The sequence below is a fragment of the Ascaphus truei genome, chromosome 1, assembly GCF_040206685.1.
Source record: "Ascaphus truei isolate aAscTru1 chromosome 1, aAscTru1.hap1, whole genome shotgun sequence".
NCBI lineage: Eukaryota > Metazoa > Chordata > Amphibia > Anura > Ascaphidae > Ascaphus > Ascaphus truei.
The window spans coordinates 180,582,154-180,597,234 of record NC_134483.1 but is presented as its reverse complement, the minus strand read 5'-3'; the positions used below and the strand labels follow the sequence as shown (position 1 = coordinate 180,597,234).

At 40.5% G+C, this 15,081-nt stretch overlaps 1 protein-coding gene across 7 annotated transcripts in view; it reads left to right on the top strand.

The window, feature by feature from the left end:
* The window catches only part of FRMD3 (FERM domain containing 3), a 240,890-nt gene that overhangs the window by 155,861 nt on the left and 69,948 nt on the right, over nucleotides 1-15,081 (top strand). For 6 of the 7 annotated variants that reach the window (XM_075598857.1, XM_075598856.1, XM_075598853.1 and 3 more), the window contains one exon: nucleotides 4,564-4,642. The exons of the other annotated variant lie outside the window; for it this stretch is intronic. In XM_075598857.1, coding sequence (XP_075454972.1) covers nucleotides 4,564-4,642 — 79 coding nt within the window. The remainder of the gene's footprint in view (nucleotides 1-4,563; nucleotides 4,643-15,081) is intronic. 7 annotated transcript variants of the gene reach the window in all.

Sequence of the window (15,081 nt, the reverse complement as noted above, 5' to 3'; positions counted from 1 at the left end):
TACTTCGCACGAGCAACGGCAGGTACAAACTGTCTGCTATTTTAAGACCAGCCGCAGCTTTTGGCAATGAGAGCCAGAGTGAGTCTTGCTTCCTGTCAGGGGAGTGAGGGCAGGTTTTGCCAGGAAGTATGATGGCCATGCTTGCTTCATTGGGGATTAAGTCACTTCCTGTCAGGAACTGAGGGCAGGATTTGCCAGGAAGCGAGATGGTCCCGATTGCTTCAGTGAGGATGATGTAACTTCATGGTGGTCATCTTAGGTATCAAACAGATCCCTTATAACAGGTCAGGAGTTGGGTAGAAGGATGAAGAATGGGAAAAACTGAAAGAATGTTAAAATAGAAAAAATAAATAATAGAACAACAATAGGAAAAGGGAAATATAACAAATAAAGATTGATTATAAATATGGGTATTGAACCTAAAACACAAAGTTGAGGAAAGCTTGGAGCTCAAAGTTTATATAATACTACACCTATTTACTACGTGCATTAAAACAGTTTTGATAAGCCATAAAGTATTCTTTGTTGATATGCAATATGTACTTTATTGATATGTTGCATGTACTCTGTTGATGTGTAACAATCACTTTGTAAAGATTGAAATCAAACATCATATTGATCAATCCTAAATATACACAAGGAAGATTACTTATTTAGTCAGAGCCAAATTGACACAATACTTATAAAATGTTGCATTTGGAGCATAGTGTGAGTTAATTTCTTGCTTAACAAGATTGAACTTCTAAATTTAGATAACATGTATGGGTCTACGTAGCCAGACTTTCCTTTGTGGTGGTACTGTACATGAGTCATTGCGAGGTTGTTATAATGCATCCAGGTGTTTTGATTTGCTTTTGCCCTACTTGTGTCAAAAAGCTATAAAAACTACAAACAATTACACTTTTGGGCCCCAGCAATCATTATTTACAGAGTACTTGGAGGATTTGTTGTGGATTGACTTCTGTGGGGTGTAGGTATTGGTGGTGTTGGTGTCTTCTTTAAAGAGCTGTTTACTCAAGTCTGGCATGCCATACAGATGTAGCCGGTGACATTGTTCCCATACAACATTATAACATTATAACACAGAAAATCACAGAGTTTCAATAGGATTCAATGGCAGTGTTGGTACAGAACATCATAACATATCCCGCCATATGTCTCCAGAAGGAAGAATGAAACCTGCTACAGTACATCTGCATTTTAGGTGTGACAACACAACAAATTACTGATACTAGGTGAGCGGAGAAGATTCATTCCTCCCACTTCTTGTGTTCCAGTAAGTCAGGGAGAGAAACGGGGGAATGGAGGACAAGCAAGTTCACCTGCAAGGCTCCCTCGCCCAACATTTCTCTGTCCCTAGCTTCTTCTATCGGACATATTCCCAAGTTGTCAACAACGTGCCTGGGCCTTTTTTTCACAGGGAGAGCAGCTTTGTCTGTAACTGTCAGTGGTCCTCCTTGTTGTAATATAGAAAAATAAGAAGAACTCACACTCCCCAATGGCATTCTATCAGGGGTAAGCTGTTTGTTGGTGCCCAGATCATATGTCTCCACCGAAGGACACATAAGGGCAGTCCAAAACAACACGGGTTGAATCAGCACTCAATTATTAAAATATAGTAAAAAAAAACATAATAAATGGGGAAAATAATGATATCATCTTTGGGATTTGTATTTAGCAAACAAGAAAACTGTCCTGCGCTCCGGTGAATAGTCCCAGCACCCGTGGGTGTCAGTGTAGTCACTTGGGAACAGAATGGAGGGTGCAAATATGGACCTCTAAGTAGATCAGGGGTGGGAGGATATTCCCTTACCTCTAGATGCTCTCCGATCTGGGTCCAGCTCTCCTCTGTCCTCCGTTTTCCAGCGTGCAGCCTTCAGAGAAGTTGAGTAGAAAGAAAGAAGATCCGGCGCCACTGTGAGTGACAAACATCCAGGCTACTTCCGGGTAAGTTGAAAAAACTTTATTGGAACATCACACACACAAGGCTACACCACGATCTCCCCCTCAACGCGTTTCACGCTATGGAACAGCGCTTCGTCTTGGAGCACTCCAAGACGAAGCGCTGTTCCATAGCGTGAAACGCGTTGAGGGGGAGATCGTGGTGTAGCCTTGTGTGTGTGATGTTCCAATAAAGTTTTTTCAACTTACCCGGAAGTAGCCTGGATGTTTGTCACTCGCAGTGGCGCCGGATCTTCTTTCTTTCTACTTTGTATTTAGCAAGCCTGAGGAAGGGGCTGTGGGCCCTGAAACGTCGCTATTTCTTTGCTGGAGATCAGTCTGGCCCAGATACATCAAGCAGTGGTTAGGAAATCTGGAGGTGTTATCTCCAAAAATGTATACATTTTTGGTCAACCTGCATGCTACTTAGCCAAAACTGTACTACTGCACCGACACACTTTATTCGAGCAAATACCCAGTATGTACTTGGCAGATACCTGGAATGCGCCGCTCCTCACCTCTGACAAGTCCCGTTGCGTTTGCCTTTCCAGCCTGGGTTCATGCCTGGCTGACGGGCGGCTGATCTGTTAAATGATAATGATTAGGATTTAATAGGCTGCAATGCTTCGCGTGTCTACCAGATGGCATAAATTCATGAATTGTAATGCAGTATATATATATATATATACTGTGCAGTATTGCAGCCAGTGGGAATAAAATGCTTCAATCCCTGCCTAGAAAATAACCCAATGCACTCGGGCAGAAAACAGTCACAAACCTCAATACACCCGGGTATACCCGAATTCGTGGGACTAGCCGTGCTCGAATAAAGTGTGTCGCCAGTGTAATTGTTAGAGATAACATCTCCATTTTCCTTACCACTGCTTGATGTATCTTGGCCTCTGTGTCTAAACGTTGATTATGTCTAACCCACTCTTCTCTTGACTTTTTGTAAGCCCTAACACTGAGCCCCTCCACCCCCCATTTATTATGCTTTTTTTTTAACATTTGAATAATTGAGTGCCAATCCCCGCTTGTTGTAATGGCAGGTATCAATTTCTGTGCCTGTTCACATACGGTCCCAGCTTTGGTGGATCAAATAAACTACAACGCAAATATCCAGCTGCCTCAGAAATTGCATCAGATACAGAAAACCATCTGAACAATTTCCTTATATTTGAAGCTGATACAAACACGCATAACAGAAAATCAAAAATGCACTGCGCGTCACTGACAGCATAAGGCTGGCCCGCCAATGCACTGCATAGCAAAGCAACGTCTTGCTAACGTTTTTGTCATAGAAGGGCTTACATTTTGAAGTAATATTTAATTTTAGTGAGCGGGGTTTTTGAAATACCTGATTTTATAAAAGGCAGGTAAGTGTTTTGTGAAAACTACATGTAGCACAGGGAATGGACTGTTTTATTTTGGTTTTGTATAGCAATAACGCCCATGAATAAATGTGTCTTTTATACATGGACATTTTTCACCTCATAGAAGAGTAATTCTTCTTCTCGGCTGGAGAAGTTTACAAATTCTCAGAACGAGTGAATGAGTCTCTGTTACTCTACTGTGAGGTAGGAAACCATGTCCGTATAAGTAGATTTTGAAGAAATGTATAGTGTACAGAGGTCGAAGTGCCCCATGCAGGAGAGAACGATCCATAATGAGCAAGGAGCCAAAGCTTTCCTTTGAAATATATTTATACATACAGGACACCTGCAAGCTCATATTGAACCCCCAAAATAACCACAACATATATATAAGCATATAAGTGTCACAGAGGAGTGCTACTGAGCATGGCAATATATATTTAAAACCAGAGACAGAACATGAAACACAGACAGCGCTCAGTGCACATCCAGTGAAACTTATACGTGGTCCAGTGCCTAAATATATATGTATAGATATCTATTAAATAAAATGGTCTTTTAATTTAACATTTTGGCCAAAGTGTTGTAAGCCCCTGAGCCACTACACGGCAGACCACATTCTCAAGGGTCCCTAACACTAATATAAATTCTTAATAACCTGTGCATTACCAGGAAGAATGATTTATAATAAATCTGTCAAAATTAGTTGCATAGTTTTAAGTCTGATTGAAGCTTTTATTAACCTGTACATTACCAGGAAAAGCACTCTGTATTAGATTTGTCACAATCACACTGCAAGCAAGCAAGTTCCCCTGAGAGTGGGAGATGCTATGGAGTGAGCTTTTAACCATTTAAATGTGGGAGGGGGTGAGCATCAGCAAGATAGGAAGAGCCACCCTCCAGTCAGCTAAGACCAGCTGAACAATATAATTATATTTATTAATATATATTTATACTACAGAAGAGAACAGTGATCTTGTGCAAAAGAAACAGACGCTTACTAAATAAAATGTAATCCAACTTCATAACACCTTTCTGCATCACACTTCGACCACTGACAGTATCAGCAAATGCTCCTGGGCATCTCTAGCATTCTTTTATTTATTTACTGCACTGGCTGAAATTAAGGATCTAACCATTTCACGGATTCTTTAGTACTTCTGTCAGAAACCGCTCTCCTGCATTTTCATCAAGCAATTGTTCTTTGCTGCTGTTCTCATGCTTTTTTTTTTTTTTTATAACGTTTCAGCTCATCCACCATACACCATGTGCTTTAGAGTGAAATTCTACCCACATGAACCTTTGAAGATTAAAGAAGAGCTCACCAGGTATTTTTTATATGTATGTATGTTACATCGGTTTGCTGAATGGGTCAAGAAACTGGCTGCAAGCGCAGTGAAGCTGGCAGTCTGCTGTGTAACGTCCGATACAACCACATTCCAATCTTTCCGCTCTATTACCCATGCAAATACTAGGGAACGCTATTCTGTATAGGTTAATAGTGCTGCCATATTATTTAACATGTTTTTCAATATGAAGGCCGAATTTGTATATGGACATTTGGAAATCTGATTAGGATATTGCTTGAGATGTGTCCGTTTGTTGGCGCTACCTACCCGTGGCTTTGTATTTTGTATTGGCTTGTGTTTGACGTTTAGAAAGAGTAGGCAAACTTGGTTCAATTTAGGAGGCGCCGATTGTGCCAATGAGGAAGAAAAATGAGAAGTTGAGGGGTCTGCAGAGACAATGAAGAGCATCAACTTTATGTTTACCAACCCGGCTAGGACTAAAGGGAAGTTAACCTACCTGGCTAACAATGTGCATCACATGTTTGTTGCCTTTGCTTTACAACTGCTATCCAAAAAATGCTGCAGTGCATCAATGCGCTTGTTTCAGTCGTTTAGAAGACAGAACCTTACAGAGCCATGAGCTCACTCCATATCATCCCACATTACTATTCACATACCAAATATTAGTATTTATTTTTTTAGTCATCTATAGAGGTTTCCCCTTGCTCATAATCTGTGGTATGACATTTTATTATGATTGCATTTGTTCTTTTTCACATAATTAGCACATTTTAACCACAGATGCCCCACTGTACATTTTCATTTGAACTGTAATTAAAATTTGGAATCAAAACTCATCCATTCCTGGCAGCCTACAATACACTGGAGGACCTTCGATGAACAAAGGAGCTAATATTACTTCACAGTGGATTTTAGGCCCCTGTGCCTTGAAGTAGGTTAATGGATCTAGCAGATTTAAGGATCTTCTGAGACTGGGACTATCAGCCTAGAAAAACCATTCCGCAATGTAAAAAGATGGGTTATTTCAGGATGCCTGCGTCAAACATTTTATAATCCGTTTTTTGAAACAGATATTCAATCATCTTGGCCTCCTTACAGCACAGATTGGAGAACATGCCCAAGCTATCGGAATTAAATATAAAATGCATGGCCTGTTGGATCTATTCTAATCTAATAATATGCAAAAAAGGAAACATGGCAAAATGCATCTTTAGCCTGCGGATCTGAATGTTAATGGCATTCCTTGTGTAAGTAATCCTCGTTTTACAGGGATTATATTACATACATGCATTAAAGTTGAGAAGCCTCCCAGAATGTAAAGGGGATTACTACTATCTCAGATAGTTGTGCCTGACCTCTTGTGACTTCCCTGTTATCGCCTGCAAGTACTGTACTGTAACTGGGAAGGAAGAGAGTAGGTGTAGACATTGATAGAGGAGATTGACACTCAGAGGCAGGAGAATGATGGACAAAGAAACCTTGTACAAATGTCAGAAATTGGAACCCAGCATTTTGCATTGGTACTTGTTCTATATATAATTTTTTTTAAATCAACCGCTTCCTAAATGCAGATTAAAAAAAGCTATTCTCTGTTTTGTAATAATTCAATGAAAGATAGAACTTGGAATCACACTCATAACCATTCTTGCTTCTATTACTGCTCAACGGTAACTCGTTGGTGATTTCTGGATGGGGATTTCCGTGGGAATCTGCATCCAATTCAGTATGCATGATGGCTCTGTGAGACCAGGCCCCAATTTAGAATTTAGGTGTAATCGCAAAAATTGCGATGGCATTAAAAGTGTAGTGCTGCACCATCACTATTTGTGGAATTACAACCCAATTTTGCGTTAGTTTGAAGCTGTTCTTAAGATAAGATAGCGATGTCTTAGACTAGAGCTGTTGAATTTGTATACTTTTGATGTCTTCTGCAATCATACGTTTGTGCGTAAAAATGGTGTGGAATGTTTACGCTTAATCAGCACACGCTCTTAAAGGAGCACTCCTAGCGACACCTTATGTTTTGCTTTATCTTCCGTGATGAACCATGTTGAATTCAGCTCTGGGAACTCTCTGCTTCCCGAGATACTTACCTCCAGAGATGCGGCTAGTATCTCTGTGCAGTTTAAAGCTTCCGCATCACACCAATAGGAAGTAACAAGGGAGGGCGTTGCGGCTTCCTATTGGCCTGCAGGACGCTGTACTTTTAAACCGCCATATTGATAGCCGCGGCTAGCCCAGTCTGGGCTGCTACCAGCACCCTCTTCCGAGGTACGAATCTCTGGAAGCGGGGGTCCCGGAGCTGAAATTAACGCGGTACAGCTGCGGAGACCCCCTGTTTCAAACCTACTTTTTTCTTTTTTTTAAACACAACAAATTGTGTCGCCTGTAGTGGCTCTTTAAAAACGTTACTTCTGAGGGACCGACATTAGTCTGCAATGACAGAGCGTGGCAGAAGGAAACTCTGCAGCACAATGACCAAGGAATGAAGTTACGAGCAGGCAGAAATTATAAAAAAAACTCACATTTAACAAAGATGAAACATTGAAATAATAATACATTTGCCTTCTTGCCGGGGGTCTTGGTCTATTCTCAAGAATATCAAGCATTGCCAGGTAGCATCTGTGCATCAGTAGACCGGCAATTACAGCCACGTCTCCTGAAAATGTATGTTGGAAATAGTGGGTTCTTATAGTGGTCTGATTAGAACCTGGTCCCTATAGGCGCATAATTAAGATGAGGTCTTAAATTAAGATCAGCCATTAATCCAACTCTAAATTTGATGCTAATATAAAACAGGTGCTATTTAATGTATATACACCTATGTGGAGCTCATATAAATACATTAGGAATAGGCACCCTTCCACCATGCCTGTTGAATGGACCCCCAAGCAAACTACACTTTGTGCATATTTTTGTGCGATTTAAAATGTGGGGCTTATTAACCGCAAACAGTCAACTTTGCACCTACCCAATGAGTTTGCGCTACAACCTCTCTGTCATTAGCCAGTGTGACCCTCCATAGGTTCTGTTCCTGCTTGACCCAATGAAGAGACATTAAGAACCATGAACATAAATAATTAAACCATTTGTGATTATACATTTATGATCCAATTTTTTCTCTCAGAATGGCCCACTGAGCATGTTTTACTTAAAAGGAGAACTCATGTAGGGACTACTATCCACACTCTGTTATAAACTGATGGAAAGTCACTTTGCTATCAGCGCAATAAACTGTTTTCTTTCTCATTAGAAATCGTCAAATAAACATGGGAGCATAAATGGTTCATCTATTAATGTTATGAGATGAAAAGGCTGTCTTAAAAGAAGCCTACAAAGTTCGGGTTAGATACTGTATCGCAGGAGTACAACAGCATGAAACCAACAGGGAGAATTATTGTAAAAAGCAGGGAAGACTTATTAAAAACAACAATGAAGAATGGGTATTTTAAAGTTGATTTGGGCAGTCCTTTTTTAAGCCAACGTCACAGTGAAATAAATATAATTTACCTACCATGTTTCATCATCTTCTTTGGAGTTGTATAGTAAACTGTAAGATTGCGTGTTTCATTGGCGAAAAGAACCTGGAATTATTCTAAATCGTATACGCGAGTAGCATTAATCAACTTTGCACGGATCTTGGTTCCTTTTGCATTCACATTAGCAAGCAAGTGTAATAATAGTGGCTAAACGAGCAATGACTTGCACACGTGTCAGATTTGGGCTGAAAAGTTATAAATTATGAGATCCCTTACACATGTCACTTTGGTCCTAGGAGTGATTGGCCCTTTAAATCTGCCTTGTCTGAAGTAGCCGTAGTTTCGCTTGTCTAAGAAAATGGTGTCAAACCATATTTATATACATTTTACCAATCTTTTTGATATACAGCCTACTTCATATGTAGTAGTGCATTGCAAAGAAGATCAAGTGAAAAAGTAGACATCCTCACCCTGGATGAATGCCATTTTACAGCCCTTGTTCGTTCATGAACTCCCTTTTTTCTCTTTATCAGGATGGATACATGTGCATGTGGAGCTTCACAAAACAAAATCTCTCTTAGCTTGTGTTTCTCTGTGGAAGAAAAGAACACTCTGATTATTCATAGTAATACAGTGCTGACTTGTCTTTCCGTGATATCTTGTCCTCTCCCATGCTACTGTAGCTATGCAAAAGACAGGCAATTGTTTATTATATTTAGTTATAAAATGTTTTACCAGGAAATAATACACTGAGAATTACCTCTCATTTTCAAGTATGTCCTGGGCACAGAGTTATGATTCCAATACACGTTTACGTTAAATGAACAGAGGTTAAAAGTTATATTTACAGATATTTGCTGGACAGAGACAATCTATGTTATGGGCGTCACAGTTACAGATAACATTAAAATGTGAGACAGCTGAAGTCTTGAAAGAACTTATACTGGTGGCGGCTTTGAGAGTATAAGGCCTGAATACAGTATATTAAGCTGCGGTAACCTAAAAATGTGGTATTATCGCCCCCAAAAAGTGCCTTATTTTTATCGTGCAATACATCAACATTGTACTGCCAAAAATAGATCACTTTTTATTGGATCCGTTAAAAGTATCGTATTTGATTTAAAAAAAAAAGGGCAAAATACTGCATAAAAAAAAATAAAACGTATATATTCATCAAGTTATCAGAATGGGATGAATGCCAGAAATACCACAAATATTTTATGACCTATACCAGGCTGGCGTCAGCCCTATCTTTCCAACGTATACTGTATATTGGCCATTGCATACATATGCAAGATAAAGTAAACCAACCTGAAATAGATGATAAAAGAGTAATGAAAAGACATTGTAGTACATATTACTATAGTACATATTAATCCCTTAGGTTAACCCCCCCAAAAATAAACATGCATTCAAAATACATTTCAACCATAAAACCATTGATTGTCACTGTGGCTCCCTAGGCCCTCTCAATAGGGGCCTTGATTGCCAATGTGGCTATCAATGGTAAGCAACAAATTCTAAATGTACAATATTAAAATACATTACTTCATTACTTACAAGTGGATAATCGCTAAGGTAATGAAGAGGTTGTAAAGTTGCTGTCTGCAAATTAGGATACGAAGCCGTAGGGCAGAGGTAGGGGGTGATACACCGACCTTGGCCTGGGATCAGAGGCCTAGAGATGCACAGGTAGGGATGTCTGGTTTCCGGGTTCGGGCGGCAGGCAAGAATGGCTGGGCCTTGTTCCGGGGTGGAGGCAGGCAGAGTACAAGGCAGTGATTACCAACAAGAACAAAATGATAGGGGAAAACACAGGACAAGGAAGCACACCCAGTTTAACAATACTTAGCTTGGACTCTGACTTGGAGCAACTGGCTGCTATTTAAAGCCCTTGAACATGTGCAGACCATCAGAGTCAGAGAGAGGCTGACTTCCTGCCAGCAGCCATCCTAGCTAGGGCATAAGCTTATTGGTCCATTGGCCATCTTGGCTGCAGAGCAAATCCTTACAGGGGTTAAGCCATCCCCTCTCCCCCCGGGCGGCCAACCACCAACCCACCCACCCAGGCGTAATGACCTCCATCACCCCAACACCCACCCCCCAACCACCAAAAAGCTTAACCTGCCTCCCCCCACAGTAATATGCAATAGACCTATTAGCCACATGTGGCTAATAGGACTGTTGCCCATTCAAAAGCAGAAAAAAATACAACAAAATAGACATTATAATAAATAAAAACATAATACTACAGTAAATAAGCCATTAAATCCATTTATTGCCAATGTAGCGTTCTAGGCCCCAATTGATAGCCTAGATAGCCACAGTGACAATCAATAATGTACACCCTAAATAAATAAAAGTATTACCGCTGCCTGGATGAAGGCCATCCTGCTCATCCTCAGGGGAACCAGCAGAATAATTTAATAAAAGGCGGGTGCCTAACCATAAGAATAAAAAAAAGAAACAATCCCTGCCCGATGCCCTATAAAAATAAAAACACAAAAAACATACAAAATAATCCCTGCCATATGGCACAAAAATAAACAAAAAATTAAAATCAGGTGATTAGATTATTCCTCAATTGTGGTTCAGAATGACCTCTCAACTAAAAGTGATCAAATCAAATGGTATATCAACCAATCAGGTTGCTTGATGTACCATGTGATGTGATCACTTTTGGTTGAGAGGTCATTATCAACCAAAATTGATGGATGATCACATGGTACATTCATCAATAGGAGTGGCACAAACATTTCTTTGCACCCCCAGCCTGCTCACCCCCAGCCTGCTCTCCCCCGCCTACTCGCGCCTCCCCCCCTTACTTACGTTTCATTGCCATTGCAACGAGTTGCTATTTGATCCTACGGTGTAATTTGACGCTGTGTTGTCATGGTGACGCGTCGTCAGAAGCCTCCGGAGAGCAGATAAGAGGGAGTTACACGGCCTCACATGCTCCCCTGGTATTTTATTTAAATGTTGTGGGGAAGAGCGTGGGGCCTTCGTAAGCGTTGCGCACCCTCCCTCCCCAGAAAATCTCACGCCCACCAGTTTCTGCACCCCTGGTCTAATGTAATGTCACAGGCCTTATATAAGGCCTAGCACGTCTCTCTTGACAAGAACATGACGAGTCAACATCTGGAAGATGAAAGAAGAAAGAAGACTTTTCTCACCTTAGACTGCTCTTCAATCAATGGAAGATCCATTGCATTCGGGTCAAGTTGAGGATACATCAAACTTCATTAGAGGAAGCCATCTGATTGGAAGAATGTATCGGGTATGGATCTATTTGATCTGATTTTCATTGTTTGTTAACCACGGGCATCAAACGGGTTAATGTTATTTCAATCAGAGGATTCTGTAATAATAGATATTACAAATGCCAATGAAAGAAATATTATCGCGATGTGGTTATTAAAGCAGTTTTAACGGCCATGTTAATTCCCGTGTCGCGATTTTGGACTAAATATCACTCCCGGTACATTATTACCACAATGTTGATGAATACCAGATTCAAATTGCGGTAATAACGCTGCAATTTTTTTTGTTTCTGGGTGCGATATTAACTCCACTTTAACGGAGTTTGATGTATCCCGGGCCTAAGTGGCTACATTATTTACACACCTTTAAATTAGTTATGGAGGTAGTCTCGTCTCCCCGAAAGATAAATAAAGTGTACGTATCTGTGAGTCCATGTGTGTTTTTAAGTGTGTTACAAGCCCTTTAGAGTCAGGAGCAGTGGAAAACTCCAAATAATATAAGTAAAAGGGTTTATAAAGATTCGTTTTTTTACCCCTAAAATGTTTTTTTTTGTCACCAGGTTTGTATCCACGAAACAAATGGTAGATTTACTAAAACTTCTATAACGATATTGATGGTCCACAAACAGAAGCTCTTTTTACTGCCGTTTTTACTAAAAGTTTAATACGCTCATTTTATTGCAGTGGTTAGCGTGGGCTAAATGTAACGCCAGGATCACTAATTAGCATGCAAATAAGCATGCGTTGTCTAATTATGTATGCAAGAGCGTTACATTTAACGAGTGGACGTGCAAATGAAGAATTAATGGCTAATTCACATGCTACTTACTTAGCACCGACACCTAACGTTATCATCCAAAAATATCTCTTAATTTTTAGCACCTGTCACAGGCTGATAAACTAATCTTGCCTATTTATTTATTTATAAAAAAATGTTTTACCAGGAAGTAATACATTGAGAGTTACCTCTTGTTTTCAAGTACAGTATGTCCTGGGCACAGAGTTATGATGACAAATACATGGATACAAATACATACTTACAATGACTGAAAAGGGTTATACAGTACATCTTATACAAGACAATGCATGCAAAGTTAAAGATATTGTATATTATGGGCGTATATAACAGTTACAGACCAGATTAAAATATGAGACAGCTTTAGTTCTGAAAGAACTTAGATTGGTGGCGGCAGTGAGTGACTATGTATATAATGGTGACAATTTATATAGCAAAATGTGTCTAGCCAACCTAGAATAGATGATACAAATACATAATATTAATAACTTTTAACTTAATATATTAACCTCTTATAAACCCCAGTGTCCAAGTGGTTTAATTATGTTCTGCTATAGGGTTTTGTAAGAATTCATATAACTCTAGTGTAGAAAAGTGTGGTATCTCCAATCCTACAGTACACACACACACACACACGGTTGCATCACTAGCACTGATAACATAGATTTCGATTACTTAATACGGGTATGTATATCTGTTACCGCTGTTGTGCATGCAAATGAGTTTGAATATCGCAACCCACTTATAAATACGACAGAATTAAAAAAGCATAACGCTTTGATGCACTTTTTTTATAACGCAATCTGTAACACAGTAATATCAAAGTTTAATTAAAAAAAAAAATACTTTTTAAAAGTAAAAAGCAGAACAGGAGACTAAATGATTCTAAGGCCTCGGTCCCGCTGCGCTCGTTGGCGCGGGCGGCAATGTAGCGAGTTCCCCACCAGCAGGGGAATCCTCGCGAGCCGGTCCTGGTCCCCACTGGCGGCACAGCTGACTACACGCTGTCGCGCGTCAGCCGCTGGAGACACCAGAGAATGGTGTTTTCTAGCTTTGACGCGTGACGTGTGTGGCTGTGAGCCAATGGGGAGGGGAGGCTTCGGGAGGAGGAGAGGCTTCGGGGAGCGGGGAGGAGTGTGGAGTGAAAGCAGGTGAGTGCCTGTCTGTGTGTGTATGTGTGTGCCCGAGTGCGTGAGTGCGTGAGTGCCTGCCTCTGTCTGTGTGTGTGTGTGTGTATGAGTGTGTGAGTGCCTGCCTGTGTATGAGTGCGTGAGTGCCTGCCTGTGTGTGCGCGCGTGTGTGTGTATGAGTGCGTGAGTGCCTGCCTGTGTGTGTGTGTGCGCGTGTGTGTGTGTGTGTATGAATGAGTGCCTGCGTGTGTGTGTTTAAACTTACTTTCCAGCTCCAGCCCGAGTCCGTGGAGGGAGGGGGGGGAGAGTAGCGGGTCCCTCCGCTCAAGCCACGCCCCCCTCCCTGTCAAACCGCCCACCACCCGCCCACCTCCCGCTCCGGCTCCCGCTCCCTACAGACCGCATATCGCGGTCTGTGTATCTCAGCGCACCGCCTGTCAGCAGTGCGGGTGCGCTGACTCTGGGAGCGGGGCCTTAGCCTAAGGCAAAGATCGGTCCAAGCTCTGGAAGGCTGCTGAGCACTGATTACAGAAAGGGAGATATGCAGACTCCAGCGAACCTAATTATCAGCTGGCAACAACATGAATGTTTTTGCAGTACAAGAGCTATAATTGAGAGGTTTTCCTTTGGCTATATACGTCCCACTTTAGTCATTTTAATCTCCATCTGCTACTTTATTTTGTACTTTGAGATAGTGGCCAAAAGAAACAAATATTTAAAAAATCCTTTTTTTTTTTTGGTACATTTTTTCAACATGAATAGCATTTGCTGTATTCTGTAAACCCTTTTACTGCCAGAGAGCTGCTGGGGGGGGGGGGGGGGGGGGAATCCACAGTGTTAGATACACATGTAACTAAGAAAAAAATCCACAGTGACTCAATTATTTGAACTGCATAAAAAAACAATAATACAGATACAAAACAAAGGATTAAACTGCAATTACATATATTTTATATATTTCTTAAACTGTAAAAAAAAACACTCAAAATTAGAATAATGAATAGCTCATATTGAAGAATTTGGTCTATATATGCAGGCAAAAATAATATTAATTATAAAACATGGATCAAAAGAATTAATGAAAAACAATGTGCACACTGAAATAAAGATTTTTCTTTAAAAAAAAGGGGGGGGGGGAAGTAATTCAAGCAAACTAGCAGGTTAAATAATCATTGCAGTGGAGTGAGATGCAGAAAAAGTGACTAAGTGATGTTCTTTATACTGCAGCAGTAACAGGATTCAGGCTCACTGTAACCATCCAATACAATGACTCACTTATCCTTAACATGCTTTCATAGAAACAATTGACACATCTACAATAAACGTCATGTTACTATTATTTTGCCACCTGTTGATCAAGCTTTCAATTTGAAATAAACTATATTTGTTTTACATAAATGTAGATCACCTCCAAGCTCCTGTCACAATGTTACGTTCGGTTAAAGAGAGAAAAAAAAAACATGTAAGAAACATAGGGAAAAGTCATATTGAAAGTCATAGGAAGTAAAAAAGGAGACAACAAGGAAGTCTCCCACAGATCCCTTTTACCACTGCACAAACAGGATAATGATAAGTAATAGCAGGGGTATAATGCTCCCTGATATGTATCAGATAAGGCTATTGGGGAGAAGACTAGTAATCACACCCAGTACTAGTCTTCTCCCCAATAGCCTTATCTGATACATATCAGGGAGCATTATACCCCTGCTATTACTTATCATTAGCCTGTTTGTGCAGTGGTAAAAGGGATCTGTGGGAGACTTTCTTGTTGTCTCCTTTTTTACTTGCTATG